A 25,582-nucleotide genomic window follows, 5' to 3' on the forward strand; every position below is an offset into this window, starting at 1 on the left:
TCACAGAGGACTCAGTTTCTTAGAGATTATTCCAGATAGGTGGACCTTAGAGCAAAAATTCCCAGCTGCAGGAGGTGTAGTTTGGCTGTAAGCCAAACCCTTTTGGGGGAAAAGGGGGACAGGCAGCAGCTATTCCCAGTTGCTTGCATGACTTGTGTTCACATTCACACAGTTATTTATTAGTACTACCGGGCAGCATGCAAGGATAACTAAGCCAAAGGCTGGGCATGCACTAACTACCTTCAATGAACATCTACCCTATGGCTCAGGTCACCTCAGGATAGTAGTTGTTTGCACTCCATGTAGTTACTGCAATCAGCCAACAGGGAGCTGAGCTGATTCATCCAGCAGCTAGCAGCCCCCTGTATCCCAGTCTGCTGTGCTCAGAGACGAGAAGGGTGAAGAGGCGAGATCAGGGTTGTTGTGGTTTGGGCAAAGACTAAGAGATGAGTTGGGGTCCAAGCTGCTGGGTTACCGACAGTAAGAAGGATCATGAGGCTGGGGTCCAAGTGTGGCATGAAGAAAAGAAGGTTGAAAGGCAGTGAGCTATAGTCACAACTTGGGAGAGTGAAGTATATGATAGTAGATACGCCTCTTCTTCCTCATGCAAACCCACTTTCAAAGTACAACACCCACTTCAACCTTTTATAATCATTAATCTTCTACTGTGAACCCCACTGCATGCAAACTTGTAAACGCCTAAAATGTGAAGCAAGTTGAAGGGGCGGAGTTATCGAAAGAAAACTTTGGCAAGAGGTGTGTTTGCATAGGTGGAGCATAGCTACAAAAGCTTGCTGACTACCCTTAGCCTCTCTGGTGTGTGGGCTCACGACATGTTGGCTGCAGTGCTGCTCCCCTTCTTGTGCTGTCTAAGCTCTGCTGCTGCAGGGAAACTGCTGGTGATACCAATGGAGGGCAGTCACTGGCTCAGTATGAAGGCAGTGCTGGCTGAGCTGAGCAGGAGAGGGCACGAAATAATTGTCATTGCACCAGAAAGCAGAATGCTCGTAGATTCTTCTGCGATGTACACGCTGAAAACGTATCCTGTACCTTTCAAAAAGGAAGAGCTTCAAGAACTTATGCACTCACTTGCTTTGGACACTTTTAGTGAAAAGCCTTTTCTGTTCAGATTTTTGAACACCTGGGAGAATTTTAGAAAGAGCTCTGCCATATTTAAAGCCACCTGCGAATCCTTACTGTACAACAAAGAGGTGATGAAATATATTGAAGAAAGTAAGTTTGATGCCATCCTTACAGATCCCCTGACACCCTGTGGACAGATAATTGCTTTGCACTTTTCTATCCCTACTGTTTTCTTCTTGCGGGGTGTCCCTTGTGCTATAGACGTTCATGCTGCTCAGAGTCCAGACCCGCCATCTTATGTCCCACGAGTGTTCTCACTCTATACAGACCATATGACATTTCCTCAGAGAGTAAAGAACTTACTGATCAGCATTTCAGAGCCTTTCCTTTGCAGTACTGTCTTTTCATCATTTGAAAGTCTGGCTTCGGACTTTCTCCAAAAGCCAATGACAATTACGCAGCTTTTAAGTCATGGATCCATTTGGCTGAAGAGAATTGATTTTGTCTTTGACTATCCCGTGCCTGTGATGCCCAATATGATCTTCATTGGAGGTGTAAACTGCGGACAGAAGAAACCATTATCTCAGGTCAGTGACTGTATGGGAAAGGCGTAATGAGGGAAAAATTCAGGCAGTCAAATGCCTGCATGATCTGGGTGACATGTAATAGCATATTTGATGTGGGCATTATTTACCGTGGGAATCTCTTTATTAATTGCTGCTGTGGATGGTCTTATTCAAATATCAATTCATTAGTAAAAAAAAGTACTCATCTTGGCAGCAGATTAAACTAATTTGGCATAAGGCACTCATAGTATATTTATGAACCACTACACAGAAAGTTAGATGAGAGTAGCTGCTTCACATTATATTTACATTACATTCACCCCATGCCTTGTAAATTAAATTAACAAGCCCTCCTAGCAAAAGGTAGACTCATATCCACAGGAAGAACAGAGTGGTATAATTGACCAGCAGAACAAGATGCGATTCCACCTCCTCTTCTTGATTCTGCCTGACACAGTGATTTTGTTCTGGGAGGGGACCACATGCTACCCTGTATTTAATTCGAGCTGAATGCAAGTACACAAACATCGCTTGCTCACTTAATCTTCCAAAAAAACTTTATCCCACAAAAGAGACAGTTGTTTCAAGAACATAAGCTGCTTATCCATTCAGAAAAATAACTCATTGGGTTATGTGCAATAGCGTTATTTTCTGTCTTCTATAACAACAGTGGTGTTGTCTATGAGTCAAAAGCTAATACTTTGTGGTGAAACAGTTTTGGACTAACAGCAGCTTCCAGCACAAGAACTACACAGCTGAATTCCAAACTGAAGTCTTTTTGGAGACATCCAGTTCAGAAAAGGAAATGCCAATGGGTGGCTGCTTGGGTATGTGGTCTAAAGAGGCATTTGCTTGTGTCTGTACTCTTACATGGTTCAGCCACATTCTCCAGTGAATGTTGTGAGATCTTCAGTGCTTCAAGCTTGTTGCTCCTCGTGATGCACGTTAGCTTGTTGCCGCATGCGAGATATGTTAGCTTGTGGCTGCCTGGGATGTAAGTAGAACAGCCTTGTGCTGCAAAGCCAGAGGATAGCGAGAAAAGGTTAGAAAAGAGGAGGTAGCTGTCATCATCAGCTGCTGAATCTGTAGCTAGCATGATCCAGCAGTTTCAGAATGGAGCAGTAAATCACTTTATAAGGATAAAGTGCTACCCTTTGTGAATGCTGCTTAAAAACAGGCAGGCTCTTCCCTATTCTTTTTTCACTTGACAGCTTTCTCTGAGTCCTAGGGAATGGCTTCTTCCTATGGCCTACAGTCTGTCATCATCTCTACGCTTCCCCTACATTCATAGGCCTTTGTGAACATGAATGGATGAAGCCTCACAACAAAACAGACTGGCATTTTCCAGAGGTGTCACATCTTCCCCAGAGTCATCCTTAACTGCTCTCAGGGCATTGCCTTACTCCTCCCGTACTTCATCTGATGATACCCATTGAAAGTACTGATTATTTCTGTGGGGCCGCTAGTGTTCAGATCTTGTTTTGTTCACAAAAGTCTATTTCAGTTTGCTTCCAATCTGCCCACTTTTACCAGGGTAGTGCCTTTTCCTATCTGTTCTCTCCATCAGAGCTGCTTAATGGACTTCAGGGACAAACCCAGGCATATCCTCTGGGAAAGCAGGGAGACAAATTCTGCCTGCAGGTGAGCCCATGTGGCAGCTGCAAGTTAAAATTGGACTCTCCTCCAAAGACAAAGCTCGCTCTCATTCTAATCTTGCTCAGGAGCTAGAGATCATAGTCCAGCAGTAATGGTTATTACAGGAATAGCAATTCTTTACACAACCTTCAGCAGCACTTCCAGTCCTGACTTCTTTATTTGTTCTCTTCCTACTAAGCCTGTGCATCACAGAGTTACATCTAATGGCCAAATATAGTTCTGCAGTTTGCCCTGTGTCCGTCACAAATACTTGTTAAATGCTGAGACATGGCATCTTACTTTTAGTTTTTCATCCGAAGCAAAAACACCACTGCTTACCATTTAAAATCAGTTCCTGCCTGGAAACAACAGGGCTATTGTTGGCTACTTCTATGCAGTCTTTCTTGTACCTAGTGAGGTACAAAGAGAACAGAGTGGCTTTTCCTTCCTATTGCTCCTGGAAGAATACAATACTCCAGGGAAGCACAGAGAGATAGGATAAGGTGAGAATGAAGCAGCGTCATGTACAATAACATGGAGTCAGTGGTTTTCCTTCACTCATGCAGCCTCTGCGGCAGTGATGCTTCTTGTAACACATTGGTAGCTGGAGTTGCATCTGTCCCCTGTGCTGAGCTGTCTGTAAATCACAGAGCCTCCTCCTTAGGATTTGCACAGACATTGTGCTGTACGGTGGCATTATTTTATCATTTGATTTCAGCATAAACCTGATGAGCATTTCGGAAAAGCTGTAAAATTCTTATCTCAAAACATTTCTACCAACAGTGGTGTTAGTCAAGGAAGGCAGAGAGTGTCACCGAAACCGACTCCTTCTTGTCTGAGCTGGTAACAGTTCCCCCATTCCGCCCCCACACACACTCTCTGAGACTCTTTCTTGTCTGGGGCCTTTTGGTAACAGTTGGAAAGAGAGAAAGAAAGAAAGAAAAAGAGAGAGAGAAGGAAAGAAGGAAAGAAACAGAGAAAGGGAGAAAACAACTTCTGAACCTTCATTAATAAGTCAGGAAAAGCTGTATTTCCTATTGCCAATCCTCCCCCCCACCCCACTTCTTTACTGCTGGCTAAGAAACTGGCTGTCACAGCCAGACATGCTTTTAATATAGCTTGTCCATGTGTATTATGTATGGCAGTTCCGAATCTGAGAAGGCCATATATATAAAGTTTAAAAGTGAGGAATTTGCAGAAAACACCAGGCTCTCAGTCTGATCAAAACCTTCCTCTGCTTGGGGGCATAAAGGCAAACTGCCTTGGCATCTGCAACACCCTCTCAGCAAAATTAGCTACAGACTTTTTCTTTAAGGGAAGTTCCTGCTCACTCTCTAGGAGAGTAACTTCTTGGACTACATCTCCTATCACCGTCTGATGAATCCAAACATAACAACATCATTTAATTTCAGCTCGATGACTAACATGCTAAAATATTAATAGTACTAGTATTTTCAAGAAAAGTAATCCTTGCTCCCCTCAGATAAAATATCTGTGAAAATAATGGCCAAATCTTGTTCCAGCAAATCATAATAACCTCTTCACTGGCTGGAGAATTTAACCCAATGCTTTAGCTATTGCTTGTGTTAAAACACAGTGTGTTAGAAATACAGTGAGAACAATAAGCATTTTAATACAGGCTTTCAGCAAGCCCAGTTACTTCCAAGTGCCAGCACTATTCAAAGGCTTGGAATTTTGTTTTAATAAAATCTAATTTTATTTTCAATTGACATCTGGCATACTTTTAAAATCAGTAGAGTGAAACAATCAGAAAGGACCCACCCCAAGGGAGCACCAGATGCTAAGGGCAGTTCTGCGCCCCCCCCACCCCCCCCAGTTTCATTCATCATGTTCCTTAAATTTTCATCAGTGACTTGAATGGTTGCTAGCAACTGGTTTTACGGGAAAAGCTGGATCGTTAAGCAGGAATGTGAGAATGTGGTGGGGGGGACTGTGTGGTTACATAAAATCTGTCAGCTCAGGGCAGAGGACCAGACTTGGGATGTCTAGGAACATGGCTCTTGTGAGTAAACACAGTTATTTAGTTTCTGTAGGGGTCTTTGCTTTTCTGTCTCTGTTTTGCTTGACCAATGGTGGAAAGCTGTTGGTGGTGCCAATGGACGGGAGTCACTGGCTCAGCATGCGATCGGTGCTGGAGGTCCTCAGCCAGAAAGAGCACAAAATTGTCGTTGTTGCACCAGAAGTAAATTTGAACGTGAAGCCATCTGAACATTACACTCTCAAGACATATCCAGTGCCTTTAACTAGGGAAGAACTGGGAGCAAGCATGCATTCATTTGCTAATGATCTTTTTGAGAGAAGACCTTTTCTCCAGAGAATCGCTACACTGTATGAAAAAGTTCAAGTCATCTCTGATCTCTACTTCTCCTCCTGTACCAACTTACTGCACAATAAAGATCTGATGCAGTATCTTGAAGGGAGTAAGTTTGATGCTCTTCTCACAGATCCTGTTGTACCATGTGGACAAATAGTGGCTCTGCATCTCTCTGTCCCATCTATTTTCTTTTTACGAGGACTCCCTTGCAGTTTTGATTTGCAGGCTGCTCAGTGTCCAGACCCTCCTTCTTATGTCCCGAGAACATTTACAGACAACTCAGACCACATGACATTTATCCAGCGAGTGGAAAACTTATTTCTCAAGTCATCAGAATCCTTTCTTTGCAACTTTGCTTATTTGCCATTTGAACATCTGGCCTCAGATTTTCTCCACAGACCAATAACAATGAAGGAACTTTTAAGTCATGGATCCATTTGGCTTAAAAGAATGGATTTTGTTTTCGAGTATCCCATGCCAGTGATGCCCAACATAGTTTTTATTGGAGGTATAAACTGTGGACAGAGAAAGCCATTATCTCAGGTCAGTGATTTCCTTAATAAAATATATTAAAGTTTGAAGGGAAAACACTGTTTGCAATCTCCTTGCTATATATTGTGTGTATATAATCGTATATGTTGGTTAGTGGGATTTACATGTACCGTAAGGTGTACTTTAAAGAGGAAAAGATGAAACATTGACTTGATTTCAATTCTCTCCCATTATTGCAGGGACCCTTCTACAGTGTTAGCAGGATCTAAGCATTTTTGCTTAGACATTTTTTTCTTTGGGCTAGGTAGAAATAGTTGTTGTTTATCACAACGCTCTGACTAACAAGCCACAAAGCCACCAGTGAGGGTGATCCATGTGCTGCTACTAGCAGGGGGCCACAGCTATCATTACCTCAAATTATTTATGTTTTACTGTCACAACTGATTTTTCGAAACAACCAATTTCTTTCAGTTAACAGAAGCATCGTTGCAGAATTTAGGCATAATTTTAGGCATAAAGTGCCTCTACCTCCTCCTCCCCCCAAAAAGGCCTTTCAGTGAAATGAACTTTGGCCAATTTTCCATTTTCATTGCAGGGTCAAGATGTAAAGAAACTTTAAAGAAACCAGCCCATTTCCCATACCAAGAATTAATATTTTTCTATTGTTTTACAAACAAAATGATTTACAATGGCAGGAGGGGAGGAACTGTTTTGTTTGCTAAAAATCCTTAATTGGAAAAAGAGTGATTTGTTAATCATTCAAAAGAAACAGTTGGGAGTTGTCCAGTCTAACTGCTGCTCTAATTACAGCCGTGCCAAGTTTGCTGAACTTTAATACCTCTTATGTTGTCTTTTGCCACATCAGTGATTATACATTTGCTACAGAGCAAATTAGTCCAAAGATCAGTAGTTAAAAGTGTAGCACAGATATCTTAAAACGGTGGAGCTCTGGTATTCTTTCTGTGCAGTCCTCACCAGATTTCTGCAGAAATGGCTCGGAGGCTTAGCTCTCACACACAAATCACGGTGGCGCTGGTTCTGCTCCTGTGCATACTCAGTTTGGCTGCTGGTGGGAAACTGCTGGTGGTGCCGGTAGATGGGAGTCATTGGCTCAGCATGCGGGAAGTGTTGGACGGTCTTGGGCAGAAAGGACACGAAATAGTCGTCATTGCACCTGAAATAAACATGCATATAAAGCCATCAGAGAATTTTATTATGAAAACGTATCCCGTACCTTTCACAAAGGAAGAGCTGCATGAACATTTCCATTCTTTTTCACGGGAAATATTTGAAGAAGGATCTTTTCTGGAAAGATTTGTTAAAACATACCAAAGACTGAAAAGAATGTCTACCCTGGTCCTGTCTACCTGTACACACTTACTATTCAACAAAGAGCTTGTCAGATATTTTAAGGAGAGCAAATTCGATGCTGTCTTTACAGATCCCTTTCTACCCTGTGGGCAGATACTGGCAGAGCATCTTTCAGTCCCTTCTGTGTTTTTCTTACGGGGAATGCCATGTGGTTTAGAATTTGAAGCTACTCAGTGTCCCAGTCCCCCTTCTTATGTCCCCAGGATGTTTTCAGGCACTACAGACCATATGACCTTTCTTCAGCGTGTGAAGAATCTCATTTTTGAGTTGCCACATTTTTTTCTCTGTGATTTTGTTTATCATCCATACGCAAATCTGGCTTCTGAGTTCCTTCAGCGGGACGTGACTGTGCCTGATCTCTTAAGCCACGCATCCATTTGGCTCATGAAGTTAGATTTTGCGTTTGAATATCCGAAACCATTGATGCCCAACATGATTGCAATTGGAGGAGTAAACTGTGCTCATGAGAAGCTACCTCAGGTGGGTCATGTTCTGTTTTTTTTTGTTCTGACTTCTACATTCTACAAGACTTCTACTTTCACAAGAGTGGAATTTTGTATTGGAGATAGGAATTAAGCCTTTCCATTTAGGGTGATTTAGCTAAAAACTTGTGAAGAAAATTATTTTTCCCTCACTTTCTTCCTTAGTTTCCATTTTTTTTTTTGCATGGACACATACAGCTTTTCATTTGAAAATTATGCTTGATTAAGTGATAGCAACGTCTTTTTCTATAGTAGGAGATCATTCTTTGGCTTCTGAAGATGTGACTTCATTTTTGTGTATCCCAGGCCAGTGATGCTCCTCATTGGAATCTTCAGCTAGGGTTAGAAATCCAACATAGCTTAGGTAACTTTATCTGTAAAAATGAATGCTAGATTTATTACAGTTGACTTTTTTATGACATATATTGAAATATATTTTGTGGTGTGTTATGTAACATTGTACTCTCTTAGTTCTCTCAGAGACTGAAGAAAAAGCAGCAGGCGAGTCTGAGTGGTTGTCAGAGTCATGTAGTTAGGTATAAACTGCTAAATTTTGCATATCTTTGTAGCAGAGTATGTACAGAGAAATGCTCTTCAGGCTTCTTTCCTAGGGCACCCTTGCTGCATTACTACTTCTTTCTTTGTAATGAATTTGCTTCTTCACTAGGACATTTCCAAAGCAGGAATCAACACGAATGTCACGTGTTATGGACTTTCAGGCTAAGAATTGCTGTCTCTGTTTACAGGCATATATCAGAATTTTTTGCCCCTGTGATGACTATGTGAGATTAGAGATAAAATCAATCTTATTGAGCCTGAAGAGGCTATGGTGGCTTAGCAGATCCTGGTCCTAGACAAGAGAGCTGTCAAAGCTACTTGGCATGGTTTTCACCTTGATTTTCTTACCGATGTTCTGGAAGTTGAGAAGAAATCCTCATCTTCATAGAAAAGCTGATGAATTATAGGCTAAATGAGCAGACAGTGAGGTGGATTGAAAACTGGCTGAACGGCAGAGCTCAGAGGGTTGTGATCAGTGGCACAAAGTCTAGTTGGCGCTAGCAGTGTCCCCCAGGGGTCAACACTGGGTCCAGTATTGTTCAGCTTATTCATTAATGACCTGGATGAAGGGACAGAGTGCAATGTCCCATCACAAACCCGTGCTAGGAGTCAGTGTAGTGGAAGTAGCTATGTTGGGGTTGTGTGTCCTGCAGACAATATTCGGATCAAGGCAGTGCATGAATTACGTGATTGGAGATCCCATGCTGACAGTGAAAAGGTAGAGACAGAAGACTGCAGTGACACATTCTCCTGCATCCTGAGTTAAAGATGGTTCACACAGTCCACATAGGCCCCATAAATGAGAACTGACTAGGTGGCACATCAGAAGCCCTTCAAGAAAACACCGGATAAGGCTGATAAAGTTTATTGCTGTGCTGCTGCAATGTAAGTGCTTTTAACATTTGGATCCTTGCAAGTGGCAAGAGTTTATCTGCGCATTGTTCAGCACGTTTTGGCTGCAAGGCTGCCACTTTCCTACTCACTCTCAAATCACTACAGGTCTGACTTTCTCACAAGCCCTTTGTCACAAACTAGCAGCTGCTGATGGTGCTCCAGGATGGGAGTCAGTGGCTCTGTGTGCTTGCAGACGAGTGCAGGCAGCAGAAGTGTGAAAGAATTGGCCCTGAAGCAGCAGGAACAGGTCTCCTGCTAAACATCAGGGAGATAAAGCATGGAGATAGATCCTCTGCTGTTCCCAGAGGAGAACGTGGATAGACCTTTCCCACTAAGGAGGCCTCAGAGGAAAAGTACTTCTAGAATAAGTCTTAAGAGGCCTAAGAAGGAACAGTGCTGCCCTCCAATCCCCCAGCTTTCATGCCCTGGGGCACAATCTTTGTATAACAAAAGAGCATGCCTTACACACCAGCCACATAGGCTACTGCGTATTCTGGATCCAGATCTTCAGACTGTCACAAGTCCCATGGTGGCATATGCATCAAAATTCTCATTCAGTTGTGCTTTTATCGGAACTGCTAGTACTCCTCTGATGCTGAATGCATCATTTTTATCATGCCTAAATCTTCATTAATCTTGTCATTCTAGGAACCATTTAAAACACCTCTTTCACATGTGGTATTGGCCAAGAGTCTCGTAGAGATTAGTGTTCAGGAGTACTGTGGTGCACTCTCCCCCTTCCACTAAGCACACATGTCCTCTGCCCTGGTCTTGAGGCTCCCTTGTTTGAGAGCAGCTTCTTTTCCTGCCCTCTCCCCTCCCCACACACTCCATCACCAAAGCCTTTAGGAAGGTGAGGACGCTTTCCTGATGCTGAGAATCAGATGCCACCAGCTCAGTATGGCTTCAAAGAGACAGAGAGAGGTGGAAGGTCTTGCTCATGGAGAAGGGAGCAGCCTCTGTTATGTTGACTAGTGATGTGGATTTGACACTTCTCTCACCCACGCAAAAGCTTCAGCCCATGCAAGGTTATCAGAAATGCAGTCCTATCCAGAAGCACACCTGCCTCTTTGCTGGGCGACTCTTTACTGTTCATCCAGTAGAAACAGATGGGAGTTATCTGGCATATCCAGAGTTCTTATTACAGCCTGTGTAGTTTGCTGAACTTTAATACTCTCATGTTCTGTTTTTTTCATGTTCTTATAAACTTCTATGTTCACTGGCGCACTTTGTATCACAGATTTTCTTAGAGAGGTATTTTTAACTGAGTGATAGGAAAGGGTTTCAAACTGATTTTCTTTTCCTTTACCAAGAAGTTTCAGTTCTCGTTTCAGTGAAGGTATCTGAGTATCTCTCTATCTATTTATCTATCTATCTATCTAAAGGTCCCTTCCAGCCTCGACTGTGCTGTGATTCTGTGATTCCCTGTTACAGGGAGATGTTTTCCCATTTATCACTGGGACAAAAAAAATGCACACATATAGTTACTGCAGCTAACTCACTGTAAGGCACATGAGAATACCTTCTGTATACCTCTTTCAGTTTTTGGTCTTCTAATATAACCTCACTGTATCAACTAGAGATAAAATTTTGCTTAAATAGGCCTCAGAGTGGGACGACATTGCTCTATCTTTTTCTGACGAATTAGAGAATCCAGGTGGGCGTGAAGTTTGAAACTCCTTCCCCTTTTCTGCAGATTTGTTAGGTGTTACAGTCCTTCTTGCTGTCTAGAGAATGGCCTCTGAGAATCATTTTTCTTAATATACAACATAGAGAACATCCTATCAAGTAAGTTTTTTTGGATACGCTTAGTATTAACCTTGGGATATGCTTATGCATGGTACTTTTGGCTAAAACTTAGACATTTCATGAATGAGGTTTTCCATCACTTCTACCTGTTCCAAGCAAATTTCTTCATGGCGCTGCTCAGCATAAAGAACACTGTTCTTTGCTCAGAGATCTCTTTGATCAGGTGTACTTGGCTAGGGATATAAGAAAGTTTCTGTTCTCCATTCAGCAATTGCTCTTGTTCAGCTACCACTCCTATAGTTTGTTTTGGAGGGGTCCTACTTCCTGTCTGTGAATCCAGAGGTCACTAACTTCCTAATTTCTTTCCAACCTGATGGTCAAGGAAGCTGAATCTGGCTAGCCTGCTAATTATTTTTCCTGGTAGTAGGAATTAAAGGTTGTTTACTGCGTCATCTTCTGCAAGAGCCATCATAGCTTGTCAGACCAAAGGAGCAGCTAGCCCAGTATCTTGTCTTAGGCAGTGGTCAGCAGGAGATACGCAGAGAGGTGTTCTAAAACAGGGCAAGGACATAGTGGTGTTTCCCCAAAACGTTCTCCCAGTTTCTGATGCTGTGGCACAGAAGTGGTATTGTTGCACTTAGCCCTTGATAGATTTTTTTTTTATTCCAGTTTGCCTAATTGCTTTTGTAAGCTTGCAAACTTTTGACATCCAGACTATCCCACCTTTCCATGAAATATGACTTAATGGCAGATGTGATCTGCTTGGTCAGGCACTTCTTTTAAGCATGAACTACGGATATCTGTTTTCTAGGTTCATCTTGGAAGTTTTCACATCTTTGCATGTTCTCCTGATCTAAGAACACTTTTTGTCTATAGGTGGCTGTTTCGTTTACCTATCTATCCCCTGGGTCTCACTTGATGCAACTTCAGCCGAGGTTCTCAAGAATAATTAGGCACATAAATCCCATTCAAGTCAACGTGATTTGGATATCTAAATGAGTCCTTGGAGTTGAACTTTTCTCAAAACTAGATCAGGTCAGCAAGTCTTGAAAATGTCAGAGATGAAAAATCTTCCAAATGTTCAAACTGAATCTCCCATGCTGCAATTTGTGGCCATGGCCCCTTGATATACCATTTGCTGCTACCCAGAACAGCCTGGCTCCATCATCTTTGTTACTCCCCTTCAGGTAGTTGTTGGCTGCTGTAGAGTATTATAGAGAACAGGATTTCCAACATGGATATTTTTCTATGATGTGGTGTATTCAGAATCTTAGTACTAGTACAGCACATACAAAAATAGCTTGGAAACTCAGTCTTCCCCTTCTTCTGGTAACCACAGGATGGAAGTGTGGAGTTCCTATTGGCTGATACCACAGGCAAGCATTAGTAGCTTCTTTTAAAAAGTAGTTATTTTTTAAGAATTTAAAGTTCTTAAGTAGTTTGTAGTTAAGTAGTTTGGCCCAGAGCTGCTCAGCTACAAACTCGTATAGCCCCTCTTGAGCAAGGACTGCAAATTCTGCTGCATCATCAACTACATAGAAAGGTGTTTGGTTAATATGTTATCCAAACTCCAGTGACCCCCACTGTTTTGAATGCTGACTCCTCACATTTTAGAACATGCTGTGTGATCTCCAGGAACCTTTCTTAGCAAAGATTTCAGAGAGAAAGGTAGGGATTTGGGTCTTTCATGTCAATAGCACAATGGCACTTCTTCTGAGTGTTATGCTTCTTTAAAATAAACTCTCTGGAGAAGCTTAGAGGCAGTGAAAGTTGGGAAGTGGCGCTCCTGACTTGATGCTGGCATAGTACACTCAAGTACACAGTGACTCACTTCAGACAACCCTGACCCAGAAAAATCCCTCCACACATAGCTGCTACCTCTCCTAATCTAAGGCCCTGTTAATTGTGCTGAATCACTAAAGATAGCTTAAATACTTGTTGTTGGAACTCCCATGATAGCACTCTTATCAATGTTTTTAGCAGTTTAAAATGTGATCTTTGAACTCCAGCAACCTGTCTTAGCAAACATTTTGTAGAGGTAAAGGTTAAAGATCATGAAGTTATAAATGAGGTACTACTAGTTTTTGCTTTCATATACTGCTTGGAAAAGGTACGAAGGAGCGGTTCTTTTTTTCCTTCTTTCCTTTCTTGTCAACAGCTTCATGACAGTTATGTGGAGGTACCAGATAAATGCTGGCCTTGTTCTTCTTCTGTCTTTCTGGAGTTTGGCAGAAGCTGGGAAGCTCTTGGTTGTGCCTCAAGATGGAAGTCACTGGCTGAGCATGCGTGTGGTTGTGGAGAAACTCTGGGAAAGGGGACATGATATTGTTGCAATAATTCCCGAAGCCTCTTTGCTCATGAAAAGCTCAGAAAATTTCACCATCAAAACATACTCTGTGCCTTACACACAGGAATCTTTGGATAGATATTACCATTCCATTGGTAAAAATTGTTTTCTTAACCCTCCCCTTCTAGAAAAAATTACAATTTTACTCAAAAATCTGTCGGAAATGACCACCATGTTCTCTTCTACCTGTCGGCATCTCTTATATGATGAAGAGCTAATGAAATACCTCCAGGATAGCAACTTTGATGCCATTATGATGGATCCTGTGTTGCCCTGTGGACCAATTATTGCTGAATTTCTCTCGCTCCCTTCAGTGTACTTCATGCGCGGTCTTCCATGTGGCTTAGACTACAAAGCCGCCCAGTGTCCCAATCCTCCTTCTTATGTGCCGAGACTTTTCACATCCAGTTCAGACCACATGACGTTTACAGAGCGTGTGAAAAACCTCCTGATTGGTTTTTCAGAGCATTTACTTTGCTATCTGTTATACTCAAAATACGAGAACTTGGCATCTGAGTTTCTTCACAGAGACGTAACAGTACTGGAACTATTTAGCACAGCATCCGTTTGGCTGATGAGATATGACTTTGTTTTTGAGTATCCACGCCCAATAATGCCGAATATGGTCTATGTTGGAGGCATCAACTGTAAGCAGAAGAAACCATTACCAAAGGTTAGTCATTTTTTACGTTGAGAGTATTACAGCATTTATTAGAGATTATTTAAGAGCTTTGCTTTTTTTAAGTCCTTCCTATAGTAGTATTTGTGCTTGAGATAATATGTGATTGAATGCCAGGATGCCGTGACTTGGAAGTGGGAATCTCAGGTCTAACAACTGATCACAGAAACATAGATTTGTTGCATTGCAAGCAGCTGAAAGGTTTCTGCCAAGGAGAGCTTAGGTTAAGCCATGTCGTTGCCCATGCCTAGGTACAGCCTAGCTAGGCATGAACATATTAGATACTCATGCCATATGTGCTATAGCTACATAAATGACAAAAAAATTGAAGTAATTAGATTTAATATTGCAAACAGCTGTGGAATATTGGATAATTTCCAGAGACTTAATTGAACAAAAAATGGAAATTTAGAACTAACTCTATGTATATACATAAAGTGCCATAGAGATTGATGATGCAGACAAATACCCCAAAACTTAGAAAGGTACGTAATCAAACACAGTAAAGGGAGCTGTTTTGCCCCTGAATTTGTGTAAGTAGCAGTGGAAGATAGCATACATGATGGGAAAAAGAAGCCTTCAGGATTTTATCTACTCCCACTGTTTGACTTGTTTAGATCTCCCTAATGGGCTGTTTAAATAGTGCAGATGTCAGTCACTGACACTGCTTTTCAGACCACAGAGGTGTTGCAACAGCAGAAGTTATTGTTAAGATTGCGTTGCATTAACTGCTAAACTTAGGGCTTTCACTCTGATATCTGCTATAATATAGAAACAAAGCTGAAGATAAACCCATATCAACCCATAGCATATCAAATCTCTGTCAATTGTTACCTCTTGTTTAAACTAACAGCACAAACTAAGCCAAAGGTCAGACTTCTGATATATGCTTTCTGTCCAATCAACTGAACAGACTCAAGGCAGGAAGTTCATAATTAACTGGCTATTAATAAGCTCGTGATCTCTTAGGAAGATGCTACCTTCCATTCATGGCTCTGTTCAGCATTTGAATACCCTAGTGTTAATTCAAGCATTCAGCTTAACTCTGCAGTGCCCAGTTGTTTTGAGCCATCACTGTGTGTGCAGATGAGTAGTTCAACTTTTACCCAAGTAAAAGTTAAATATTAATTACCCTTATTTCCTCTCACAAACATCCATTAAAAATTAAACATTTCCCTTAGTTAAGATCAGAGTGCAAAGTAATGCACAACCAATTCTTTGTCCCTGCAATAGTTTTGCAGTCATTTAAAACCTTGCTGACATATTCTGCCGCATGAGGAAAATGGTTTCTCTGATTCCAGGATTTAATTCCGTTGTCACCTGGGCTGTATTTTTCCTGCTTCTGTGGACCTTTTCTGAAGGGAGAAAACTTTTGGTTGTACCTATCGATGGCAGTCACTGGCTCAGCATGCGCCCCGTTGTGGAGCGGCTCAGACAGAGAGGACATGAAATAGTGGTTCTTGCGCCAGAGATAAATTTGCGGATAGATTCATCAGCCCATTACACCACGAAAACATACTCTGTGTCCTACAGCAAGGAGTATGTGGAGGCAGAATTTAAAAAGCTGGGCTATAAGATTTTCACACCTCAACCCTTCTTGGAAAAATTGGCAAAAATGGCAAATATTACAACAATGTTTTTTGATTCTTGCAAACGGCTTCTGGCTGACAAACAGCTGATCAAATACCTTGAAGAAAGTGCATTTGATGCTGTCTTTATGGATCCTTTTTTTCCATGTGGCCAGATAGTGGCTGAACATCTCTCCGTACCTTCTGTGTACCTCCTACGGGGACTTCCATGCAGCTTAGACTTCCATGCTACCCTCTGTCCAAATCCTCCTTCTTACATTCCACGGTTCTTCACACGCTATACAGATCGCATGACATTTCCTGAGCGTGTGCGCAATGTCATAGTTAGCTTGAGCAATTCTCTGGTTTGCCTTTTTCTTTACTCACCGTATGATCATTTGATCAAAGAATTCCTCCAACAAGAGGCAACATTGCTTGAGCTCTTAAGCCATGCAGCCATTTGGCTCATGAAGTACGATTTTGTGTTTGAGTACCCCAGGCCTGTAATGCCCAATATGGTTTTAATTGGAGGTATAAGCTGCACTCGGGAAAAATCGTTGTCACAGGTTAGTTACTTTTTTTCCTTAGTTCACATATGACTGCACTGTTCGCTTCCACCATTAGATGGAGCTCCGAGCAGTAACAAGTAACAGGCGAAAGAGCAAAGTGGAAATGGTTAAGAAAGCATTTTTGCACCCCTTCATCCCTTATGCAATGAGGAAAAAGTTACTTTGTGAGAGATCTTCAGATTTCCAGACAAGCATCCATGAAAAGCTGTCCATTTTCTGTTTTCAGTAATTTCATTTTGTATATCTGTTTACAAGACTTACCGGGACTGTTTAGCCTAGGATCGGGGGATCCTATCAATGTGTATAAATACCTGAAGGGAGGGTGTAAAGAGGATGGGGCCAGACTCTTTTCAGTGGTGCCCAGTGACAGGATGAGAAGCAACGGGCACAAATTGAAATACAGGAAGCTCCATCTGAATCTAAGGAAAATTTGTTTTACTGTGAGGATAACAGAGCACTGGAACGTGTTGCCCAGAGAGGTTGTGGAGTCTCCATCCTTGCAGGTATTCAAAAGCCGTCTGGACAGGGTCCTGTGCAACGTGCTTTAGGTGACCCTGCTTGAGCAGGGGGGTTGAACAAGATGATCTCCAGAGGTCCCTTTCAACCTCAACCATTCCGTGATTCGCTTCTAGTCAGGGTAACGCGGTAGGCCAAATTATGCTAGTCCTCTGCCCTTCAGCAGAGATGATTTATGAAGGAATTTCAGAGACTGTGGCAAACATGAATGAAATCCTTGCCCCACAGTGAAGTAGCAAGTTATCTGCTCTGTTCCAGATCTGGACTACAAGTGTATTTTGCTTGAACTATGCCAAACATCCTAAATATGGGATGTGTGCCGCTTTCCAGCATGCAATCTGCCTATTTCCTGATGCTTTCTCTCATTTTTCAGTGAATGTCTACTGCAGATCCTATTTGTGAAGGTGGTGTGCTGCACCCACCTGGTTAGGTAGGTTTGAATGTTGAGCATTGCTTCCTGCTGAGCAGATACTGGTTAAAATATATACATATATGAAAGAAACCAAAATAATCCACATATTTTCAAAGCATGGCTGCAAAAATTTTCATAATGGTAGTGGGAGGCATTTCTGAGCAGAAAGGCAGACCGTGGTATGCAAAAACATTTAAAGAACAGAGTAAAACTAATGAGAATGGTCCCACAGAAAATAAATGGGGCTAAATATACCTGAAACAGCATCCATGGTGTATCTGATCCACTGGATCAGGAACTTAAAAAAGCAAGTCAGCCAATTTTGTATGAAAGGCACATTTGAAATTCATCTAGGAGTCTGGGGCAGTTTCAAATCTCAGTGAATTTATACTGAATTGAGCCCTGGGTTCCTAACCAGGTATCTAAAGACTTACAGAGAACACGTCTTGAGATAAATCTCGTGCAACAGAATCAAGCCCTGAAATTAGAATGAGAGCTCACCTGGTTTGGCCCATGAGATCATCCGTTCCACTGTTCAGGGTGCCGCTACTGGTAAACCCTCAAAGGCTCCTTCTGTTTGGGATCCAGTCTCAAGCAAAGGGCCACAGTAGTCTGGTCAGCCATGAAAACATATAACAGAGCATAAATTAAGAGAGTAGGTTTTGGTTATCCCTCAGACCCTAGACATTACATTTCAATTGCCAGACTTGCAAGAATATTTATTTCATTTTATTGAGATGAAAATATTCATTTTACACCTGATGCCCACAGCAATTCCCTCCAGTTTTGTCTTCCCTTCCCTGTCTTCACCAAATGTTTTTCTATAGCACAGGATTTTTCTTCCAGCCTTCAGCTGTTTTTATGCTTCATCACAATCCTTGAGTTCTTGGATTCTAGTGACAGCTCTTCCAGTCCATCTTTTATTTAAATCAAACAAACAAAACAGATAATAAAATTGGCAGCAGTTCAATATTATCATACTCAAGACAGACCCAATAAATGCAGATACTATAAGTAAAACTATTTACTCTCAGGACACTTTTTTTTTTCATTTTAATTCTCTCTTGCAACTTCATGGTCTGAAAAGAAGAATGTCAGCTCTAAATCTGGATCATCTGACATGCAATAAATGTCAAAATAAAATACAGTGTATTTACCTAGGGGCTGGTTGCTAGGCAAAATATGATGATGAACAGATCTGTTTAATTGGTCTTGTTCAATTCATCTTTTTTAATTCCTCTTTTTCATTTACACAGAAACTGAAGACTTCGAACAGGCAGGGTTTGCTACGTGACTGTTCTTAGTAAACTTTTTCTCATGTCCATACCGAATCTTGCCTAAGGCCTCAATTCTGCAGACATTCACTGGCTTAACTTCACTCATCCACTTGTCCTAACTGCTTCTCTGGGACTCATTTACGTATAGATAAATAATTAGCCTGATCAAAATTTTAGTTACGTTGCCTGTTCATTTTATTGCCTTTCCAGACAGTTTGGTGGATGCACAACAGAAATTCTGGCTTATGACATGGGAAGGATTTTGACTGAGGATGTTCTTTGTGTTTGCAGGAATTTGAAGCCATTGTGAATGCCTCTGGAGAACATGGCATTGTGGTCTTCTCTCTGGGCTCCATGGTCTCTGAGATCCCAATGAAGAAAGCCATAGAAATCACAGAAGCCCTGGGATCAGTCCCTCAGACGGTACAGTTTTCCCCTCCCCCTTCCAGCCCAGCAATTCAACACTGTATTCAAATATAGTATCTTTGGCTTCCAGCATGCCCAGTCTTCCCTTCTTTCTCCTGCTCCCCCCCTGGCAGAATGAAATGTCATCCCTGCTACAATTGTTAATGAAACAGGCTTTGTACATCACTGACATTTCAGCTGTGTTTTACAAAACCCATGGAGGAGCAGCAAGAGGTCGCTCGCTGAGAATTAAGTGTGTTTTTTTTTTTTTCTCCTGAAAGGTTCTCTGGCGTTACACGGGAGAGGTGCCCCCCAATCTGCCAAAGAACATAAAGCTAGTCAAATGGCTGCCACAGAATGATCTTCTAGGTAGGTCTGAGACACCTTGGGTGATCTGTACATAATTCAGCATGTTTCTTTTAATCCGAGAAGGTAGTTGTAAGGCATCATTACCATCATCTGCACTGACTCCTTGCATCACAGTGGGTCACAGGACTTCCATAAAGCCATTACTGCTTGAACCAGAGCCTGTCTTTTAGAAACTCATCTGGTTGCAATTTCAAAATTGCTGAACTATAGAAGAACACTGGAAAAGTCTCTGCTGGACTGAAGAAGGAATTTAAGTTCCCTGAGTTAGTGTTTCCAGGCAGATCCTTGTGTTTTTAAAGTGGTGATATTGTACATGTCATAGCCAGAACTGCATATGTTGGTTAGAGAACAGGGAGAAAGTGACAGGGCTTGACTGTGGGAGAGCTGCAAAAGGCTGTGGGAGAGCTGCAAAACCAGTGAATGGAAAAACATGATTAAAAAAAACCCAACCAGTGGTAACTTCCTCTTTGACTTCACTTGGGCTGTGATTTCAGTCTAAAATGTGAGAAGCTTTAGAGGATTATCCAAGACTTTCCAAAGACTGCCAAAACCACTATGGAACTCTGCAATCCATGGTTCATTCAATCCCCCATAACGCCCTGTTCTCTGCAGCCCTAGGTCTGTCCATAAGTGATGACCCACATGCAAGTCCAAAGTTCTTGATTTATACCTACCAATGCTATTTTTGTGCAACTTTCTCCCCAAGGATGTGCTACCATGACTTAACAAATCAAATGACTAAGCAAGTCTTTCTTTCCTCCACAGCTCACCCTAAGACTCGTGCCTTTATTACCCATGGAGGCTCACATGGTGTTTACGAGGCCATATGCAACGCAGTGCCAATGGTACTGATGCCTTTATTTGGAGACCAGATGGACAACGCCAAGCGAATTGAGACACGGGGAGCAGGACTGACACTGAATATACTTGAAATGACTTCGAAGGACATATCTGATGCCCTGCATGCGGTTATTAATGACAAAAAGTCAGTAATAGAAGCACAGCCTTCTCCTTCTAGTGTTGACTATACCACCAGCACTCTAGCTTCCAGTTTAACAGAACACTAATCATTTCTCTTCTTATATCAAAGATGTTACATCACAGAGAAGCCAGTGCTTGCCCTAGGTTAGCCTCATCCTGTCACTATAACAGCACTGTCCTCACTGCCTGGTATTATGAGCATTAGGTGATGAGACCTGGCTGATCTGAAAGGATGCAGGTATCAGAGAAGAGGTGGTATAAATGCAACAGAAGAAATCAGGTTGACAAAAGATACATTGTATGTTTAAAGCCAAATTTTCCAGGCAGTGATGTAGAGGGCTTTGACACAATGCAGTGGGAGAGGCAAGCAGTGGAGGGAGATGTGCCAAACTGTGCTTTTGTTCCCCAAATCAGTAGCAAAATGAGTCGTGGGGAGCCTGAAAAGGCTGAAAGGGTCAGTTGCCTCACTGATTTTCTTTGCCTGAAGCAACTAACTCCACTTCAGTTCCCCAGCCAGGGCATTCTCCTTCCCAGGGCTCCCTCTAACCACTTGCCCATCCCAGCTGCCTCTCTTCTGGCTATCCTGTGGGTCTACCTTGTGGGCCAGCCTCAGGACCAGGATTGCCTCCCCTGCTATCTCAGTACTCCTGGCTGGATAATGTACTAGTAGGCATAACCAGAGAAGCTGTCTGCACAGAAGCAGGAGGAAGGAGACAAGCGGCAGTGCCCCAGAATAGTCCAGAGGCTGGTATTGCATCCAGAGGCATTGCCTTTCAGCTGGCAAGATTTGCTAAACATAGCTATTATCATGAATTTATTCTACAGAACAGTTTTCTCTGTCACTTCTTTTTCCCTAGTGTTCATAAGGAGCAGTATTTATCATAAGATGCTGCCTAGTTCAGCAATGCTGGACAAATCTGGCACAAAGCAGAAGCGATATGCAAAGATACACTGAGGTGGTGCATGGAACCACACTAGACACCATAGTATTGCAATCGGCATTCCCAGGGGGTTTTAAGGCCTCACAGCAAAGGGGAGCTTTAAAACATATCCTTCTCTTCCCTTCTCCCATTCTCTGTTGTCATTAGGGCCTCTCAGTTCATTGGCATCCTCTTCCCCATCATGTTTTTGAGTAATGGTACCTTACTACCATCGTTTCCTAACCACTGTTCCTGTGACAATAATTTACACATTCTGCTCTTCAGATGGATGGTTTTTCTACAAACAGGCTCACATTTCAGGCAGCTGCCTTCATCCTTCATCCCAGAGATTTTGCTGACAGCTCAAACTAAGCTTTTCTACTTCTTTTGATTCCTTTTCTCCTTTATTTGCTATTGAAAACAGCACTTCTGCAGGCCCCTAACCTTGCTATTACCCTTCCCTTTGACCGGGGGTGGGGGAGATGCACGAGGAAGCTCCCTGTGGGCCATCAGACAACAGACACTACATCCTTTTTTTCCTAGAGACACACAGTCTTCTCAAACTTTCTAAACAAAAAGTCATTGGAAACACCCGACTTCTTTTCTTGGCAGGTACAAAGAGAACATCAAGCGTCTATCGGACCTTCACCTTGACAGACCCATCCACCCTCTGGACCTGGCTGTGCACTGGGTGGAGTTTGTGATGAGACACAAAGGGGCCCCACACTTGCGACCCGCTGCTCATGAACTCAACTGGATCCAGTACCATTCCCTGGATGTCATCGCCTTCCTCCTGGCTGTGGTGCTTCTCTCCATGTTCATTTCTCTGAAGTGTTGCCTCTTCTGTTGCCGGAGGTGCTTCCGTAAGAAGGGAAGGGCCAGCAAACCAACCAAATCCAAGTCCCACTAGCAGATGAAACTAGTGGTGGGAGATAAGGCCTCTGCTCAGATATGCAAGAATTACAGAACATCCTGAATCTCACTAAACTAATTGCTGGCTTTCAGTCAAGAAATGATAGCATTTCCTTTAAACTAGTGCCACAGGGGAGGTTATTTCACTTTTTATAATCTTTGTCTTTAATTAAGAATCAGTTTTTAAAAATAATTTGTATAGTGGTGTTTCAATCACTTGGGAAGGTACCCAGGACTCCTGGCTTCCACTTCTTGGTGTACTGAGGACTCATGATGTCATTTTTCTTTCTTTCTTTCTTTTTTTTTTTAAACCTCCTACATGCAATGGAGATATACAGGAATTTTATAAGACTTTGCTCCAATGGCTTTAATAGAAACATTTGCTCTAGTGTAAGAGTGTCAGGTTTACCAAGCACTTTGAAAACTTTGTATAGCAACTGTTATAGAAGAGGCAAGTGTTATAAATTGACAGTATGTGTCACATAAGCCAAGCAAGATGCACATCTTAAACACACACAAAATCCATTTACAATACCCTGAACTTAGTCCTACGTTTTCAATGCAGAAGTGGTTGTAAAGCCTCTGCTGTTTCACCCAGGTTCCCCACCAGGCAGAGGTCTGTATGTGGAGCTGGCCTGTTAGGTGATGGCTATCTTTGCAAGCAATATTTTAAAAATCCACCTGATTTACTCTTTGTACGTGATGTTCTGTTAAAGACCTGAGCCCCAGCCCTATAAATAAATCCCCAATACTAACAATAATGGCTTTTGTGTTTTCTGACTTGAAAGGTATGGGGCTGGACATTTGTCTGTGATGAAGATGGAGTGGGGAAGGGGAAGATTCAATGCCACAGTGTGTGACATCCTCAGTGAAAGCCGTCTTAATGCATAAAAGCCATTTCTCAACACTAAGGAATGTAGTGTTGCACACACCCCGAAAGCAAGAAAGCAGGAAAATGCAGGGTCCTCTGAATGTAAATACATGTTTGGGTGTTGTAAGGATCACAAAATTGCCAGCTTGCTGCTTCAACCGTCTTAGCCTATAGTTGAGCAAAAGACACAGACTCCATGTGTCTCCTGAGAATACCAACCAAATAAATAAACCCCTTAGCCCGTAAACGATTGACATTAAATGGATTGAAAGGTAAGCATGCACATCTGTTGGCCATGGGTGCCCGTCTCCTCTCTCTGGAGTACAGCCCTGTCAGTTCAGCCTCTCACTTCCCAGGTCTCACACACCCGCTAGAGAACACCAATCCCTCCACATTTCCCGCATATCATCATTTTAACACTTAGTCAATCAGCACTTGCTAAGAGGTTAGATCCTCAGGCTATCCCATTCTCCCTGTATGTGCTACTTACGGAAAAGTACATCCGGGTCTGAGCCATGCTTCAGAAAAGACCTGAAGTGTAAGTTAATATTCAGGACTCAAAATGGGCTGGCGCATTGCGGTATGTCATGGCAGCCCTCCCTCCAAACAGGAGTCCTGTTAAGTACCTGGTGTTTTTATTTTCTATCTGCATTTGAAAATGTAGGTACCTTAGTGAAAGCCATTAAGCTGAAGAACATGGTCCCTCTGGTCCTCTCACATGCACCACCCATCCTCAGTCCGTTAGGGAGTCCCAGGCAAGTTTAATGTCTTTGCAGAATCAAGGAGAAGGCAAAGGAGGTAGTTAGAGCCCACCTCAGCCCTTCCCTGCAGCAGTGCCAGGTCCTCTTGGGCATTCATGCCATGAGCAATCTGCCAAGGACCAACACTGACTTTTTATCCTCTGCCTTCCCCTCCCATCCTTCTATCCCTGGTAAATGTAAGGAAATCTCTTGCCTTGCACAGGGGGAAGGAGTCCCTGCAGTGCATGAGAGCCGACCTCCTTCTAAAACATGGCTTTCACAGCTCCCCACAGTCCTGAAGCAACAGCTCTCGTGGTCCCCGAGGAGATGATGTCCCCAGCTGGATGTGGGGCGAGAACACAACTTGGGGGGGGGAGGGTCACAGCAGAGTTTCTGCGCAATGCTCCGCAGTGCCTCTGGAAATGAGCCCCAGCAAGGCCTTGCACTGCACCTAGCACACCATTAAATACGAATGGAGAGACCAAGAAAGGGGCATGCAGGACAGCGAGAGATGGAAACGCTGCAGGAAGAAGACAAGTGGCTCAGGGCTCTTTTTACAGACGTGTTTGCTGGCACACACCACAGAGGGCTCATCGCTGCTGGGTGACGGGGAAGAGGGAGACCAAAGCGAAGCAAACCTTCAGTTAACTCTGGGCACAGGGTTGCAGCCGTTTGAAATCATACAAAAACACTTTAAAATGTCATTATGGCAAAGTTTTTTGCATACCCTGCTATAAACAGGCTCCAGATCAGTCTAGTGACTTTCTCCGAGTGGACAAGTGGAAATCACCTTAATTTCAGATCAGATGAACAGAATTTTTTTTAAAAAAATCCAGATTGTAGCTGTTTGTGTTTGTTTTTTTTTTTTTTAACTCAAAACTTTTTGTGTAGGTAGAGGAAAAGAGCTGAGGGGAAGCGAGGATGATGCAAAATGCCCAAGGATTACACTACACTTTGGAAAGCTCTCCAGCAAAGCAAAACACCATCAGAAATGAGGTATCCTTCTCCTCTCCTTTTCACTCCCTTTAAGGAGAAGAGAAAAAGGGGGGAAAAACTGAAATTTAAGAAGAAGAACAAAACCAAAAACCCCATTCAATATTAGATAATTTTCATTATTTTTTTATCCGCTCGACAACTTGCTAAAAACACCATGCACAAGCCCAAGCCGAAGGAGCATGGTTCTGCCATTGGAGTTAGGGATGAAAGTAACCCAGCACATCCCCAGCTTTCAGAAAGGCCAAAGAAAAGCAGAAATGAAAAGATGCATGCAAACCTCTATGTGGGGCTCCATGAGCGACTGGGTGGCACTGGTGAGGCTGGAGCAGGCGAGAATTTATGCAGAGACTGGAGAAATGTCATGACCGTGTCCCATTTCAGCTGTGCCCAGCAGAGGACACTATGATATTGCTAATACACATCACCCCACAGGGAAAGAGGAAGGAAAAAGCCATCCTTCCCTGCTAGGCAAGTGCAGGCAGGTGGATTTCCCCACTTAGGCTGACTTACTGCTCACTTTCCCACCTCTGTCTTTCCCTCTGATCAAAAGCAACCCTCCGTTCCTGCCGCGACGGTGAGGAGCTTTGCAGAGCACACAAGAGGCTTTCCCAGCAATTTTGCTTTGGTCACGCTGCTGTTCTCCGTGCTGAGGCCCAGAGTTTCTGGAAGTCAATGGCAACTTGTTATTTATCCACCTGGCAAATACTGACACTAGCAAACCCTTCGTACCAAGGTCCCAATTTGAGCAACAGCCAGGAAAAAAAGAAGTGTGCTCCAGCAATACAAACCCAGGTGCAGCTCGGAGCTGCAGCCTGAGCTTCCCCGCAAACCCTCTGAGCCTCTGCTTTTAAACCC

The 25,582-nt window shown here is 42.8% G+C and overlaps 1 protein-coding gene across 3 annotated transcripts; it reads left to right on the plus strand.

Moving 5' to 3' along the window:
- Positions 1-831: 831 nt before the first annotated feature.
- Positions 832-22,881, plus strand: LOC106489331 (UDP-glucuronosyltransferase 1A1-like). 3 transcript variants are annotated; one of them, XM_067298666.1, is made up of 6 exons: positions 832-1,670; positions 7,819-7,962; positions 18,825-18,956; positions 19,220-19,307; positions 20,073-20,292; positions 21,821-22,881. In XM_067298666.1, exons 1-6 carry the CDS (start codon positions 834-836, stop codon positions 22,116-22,118), a joined length of 1,719 nt encoding a protein of 572 aa, XP_067154767.1. In that variant the 5' UTR covers positions 832-833; the 3' UTR covers positions 22,119-22,881. The 3 variants fall into 3 exon arrangements, with proteins under 3 accessions (XP_067154767.1, XP_013803965.1, XP_013803964.2); XM_013948511.2 differs by lacking the exon at positions 7,819-7,962; XM_013948510.2 differs by lacking the exons at positions 832-1,670; positions 7,819-7,962 and adding an exon at positions 13,834-14,185.
- Positions 22,882-25,582: the final 2,701 nt, after the last annotated feature.

The sequence above is a fragment of the Apteryx mantelli genome, chromosome 6 (genome assembly GCF_036417845.1).
Source record: "Apteryx mantelli isolate bAptMan1 chromosome 6, bAptMan1.hap1, whole genome shotgun sequence".
In the NCBI taxonomy this organism is placed as follows: domain Eukaryota; kingdom Metazoa; phylum Chordata; class Aves; order Apterygiformes; family Apterygidae; genus Apteryx; species Apteryx mantelli.

Excerpts from the sequence above, each read along its gene's own strand:
- LOC106489331 (XM_067298666.1), top strand. The coding sequence starts at position 834 with ATGTTGGCTGCAGTGCTGCTCCCCTTCTTGTGCTGTCTAAGCTCTGCT. Across the intron at positions 1,671-7,818 it reads AGAAGAAACCATTATCTCAG|CGGGACGTGACTGTGCCTGA; the intron begins GTCAGTGACTGT and ends GAGTTCCTTCAG. Across the intron at positions 7,963-18,824 it reads CTCATGAGAAGCTACCTCAG|GAATTTGAAGCCATTGTGAA; the intron begins GTGGGTCATGTT and ends TTGTGTTTGCAG.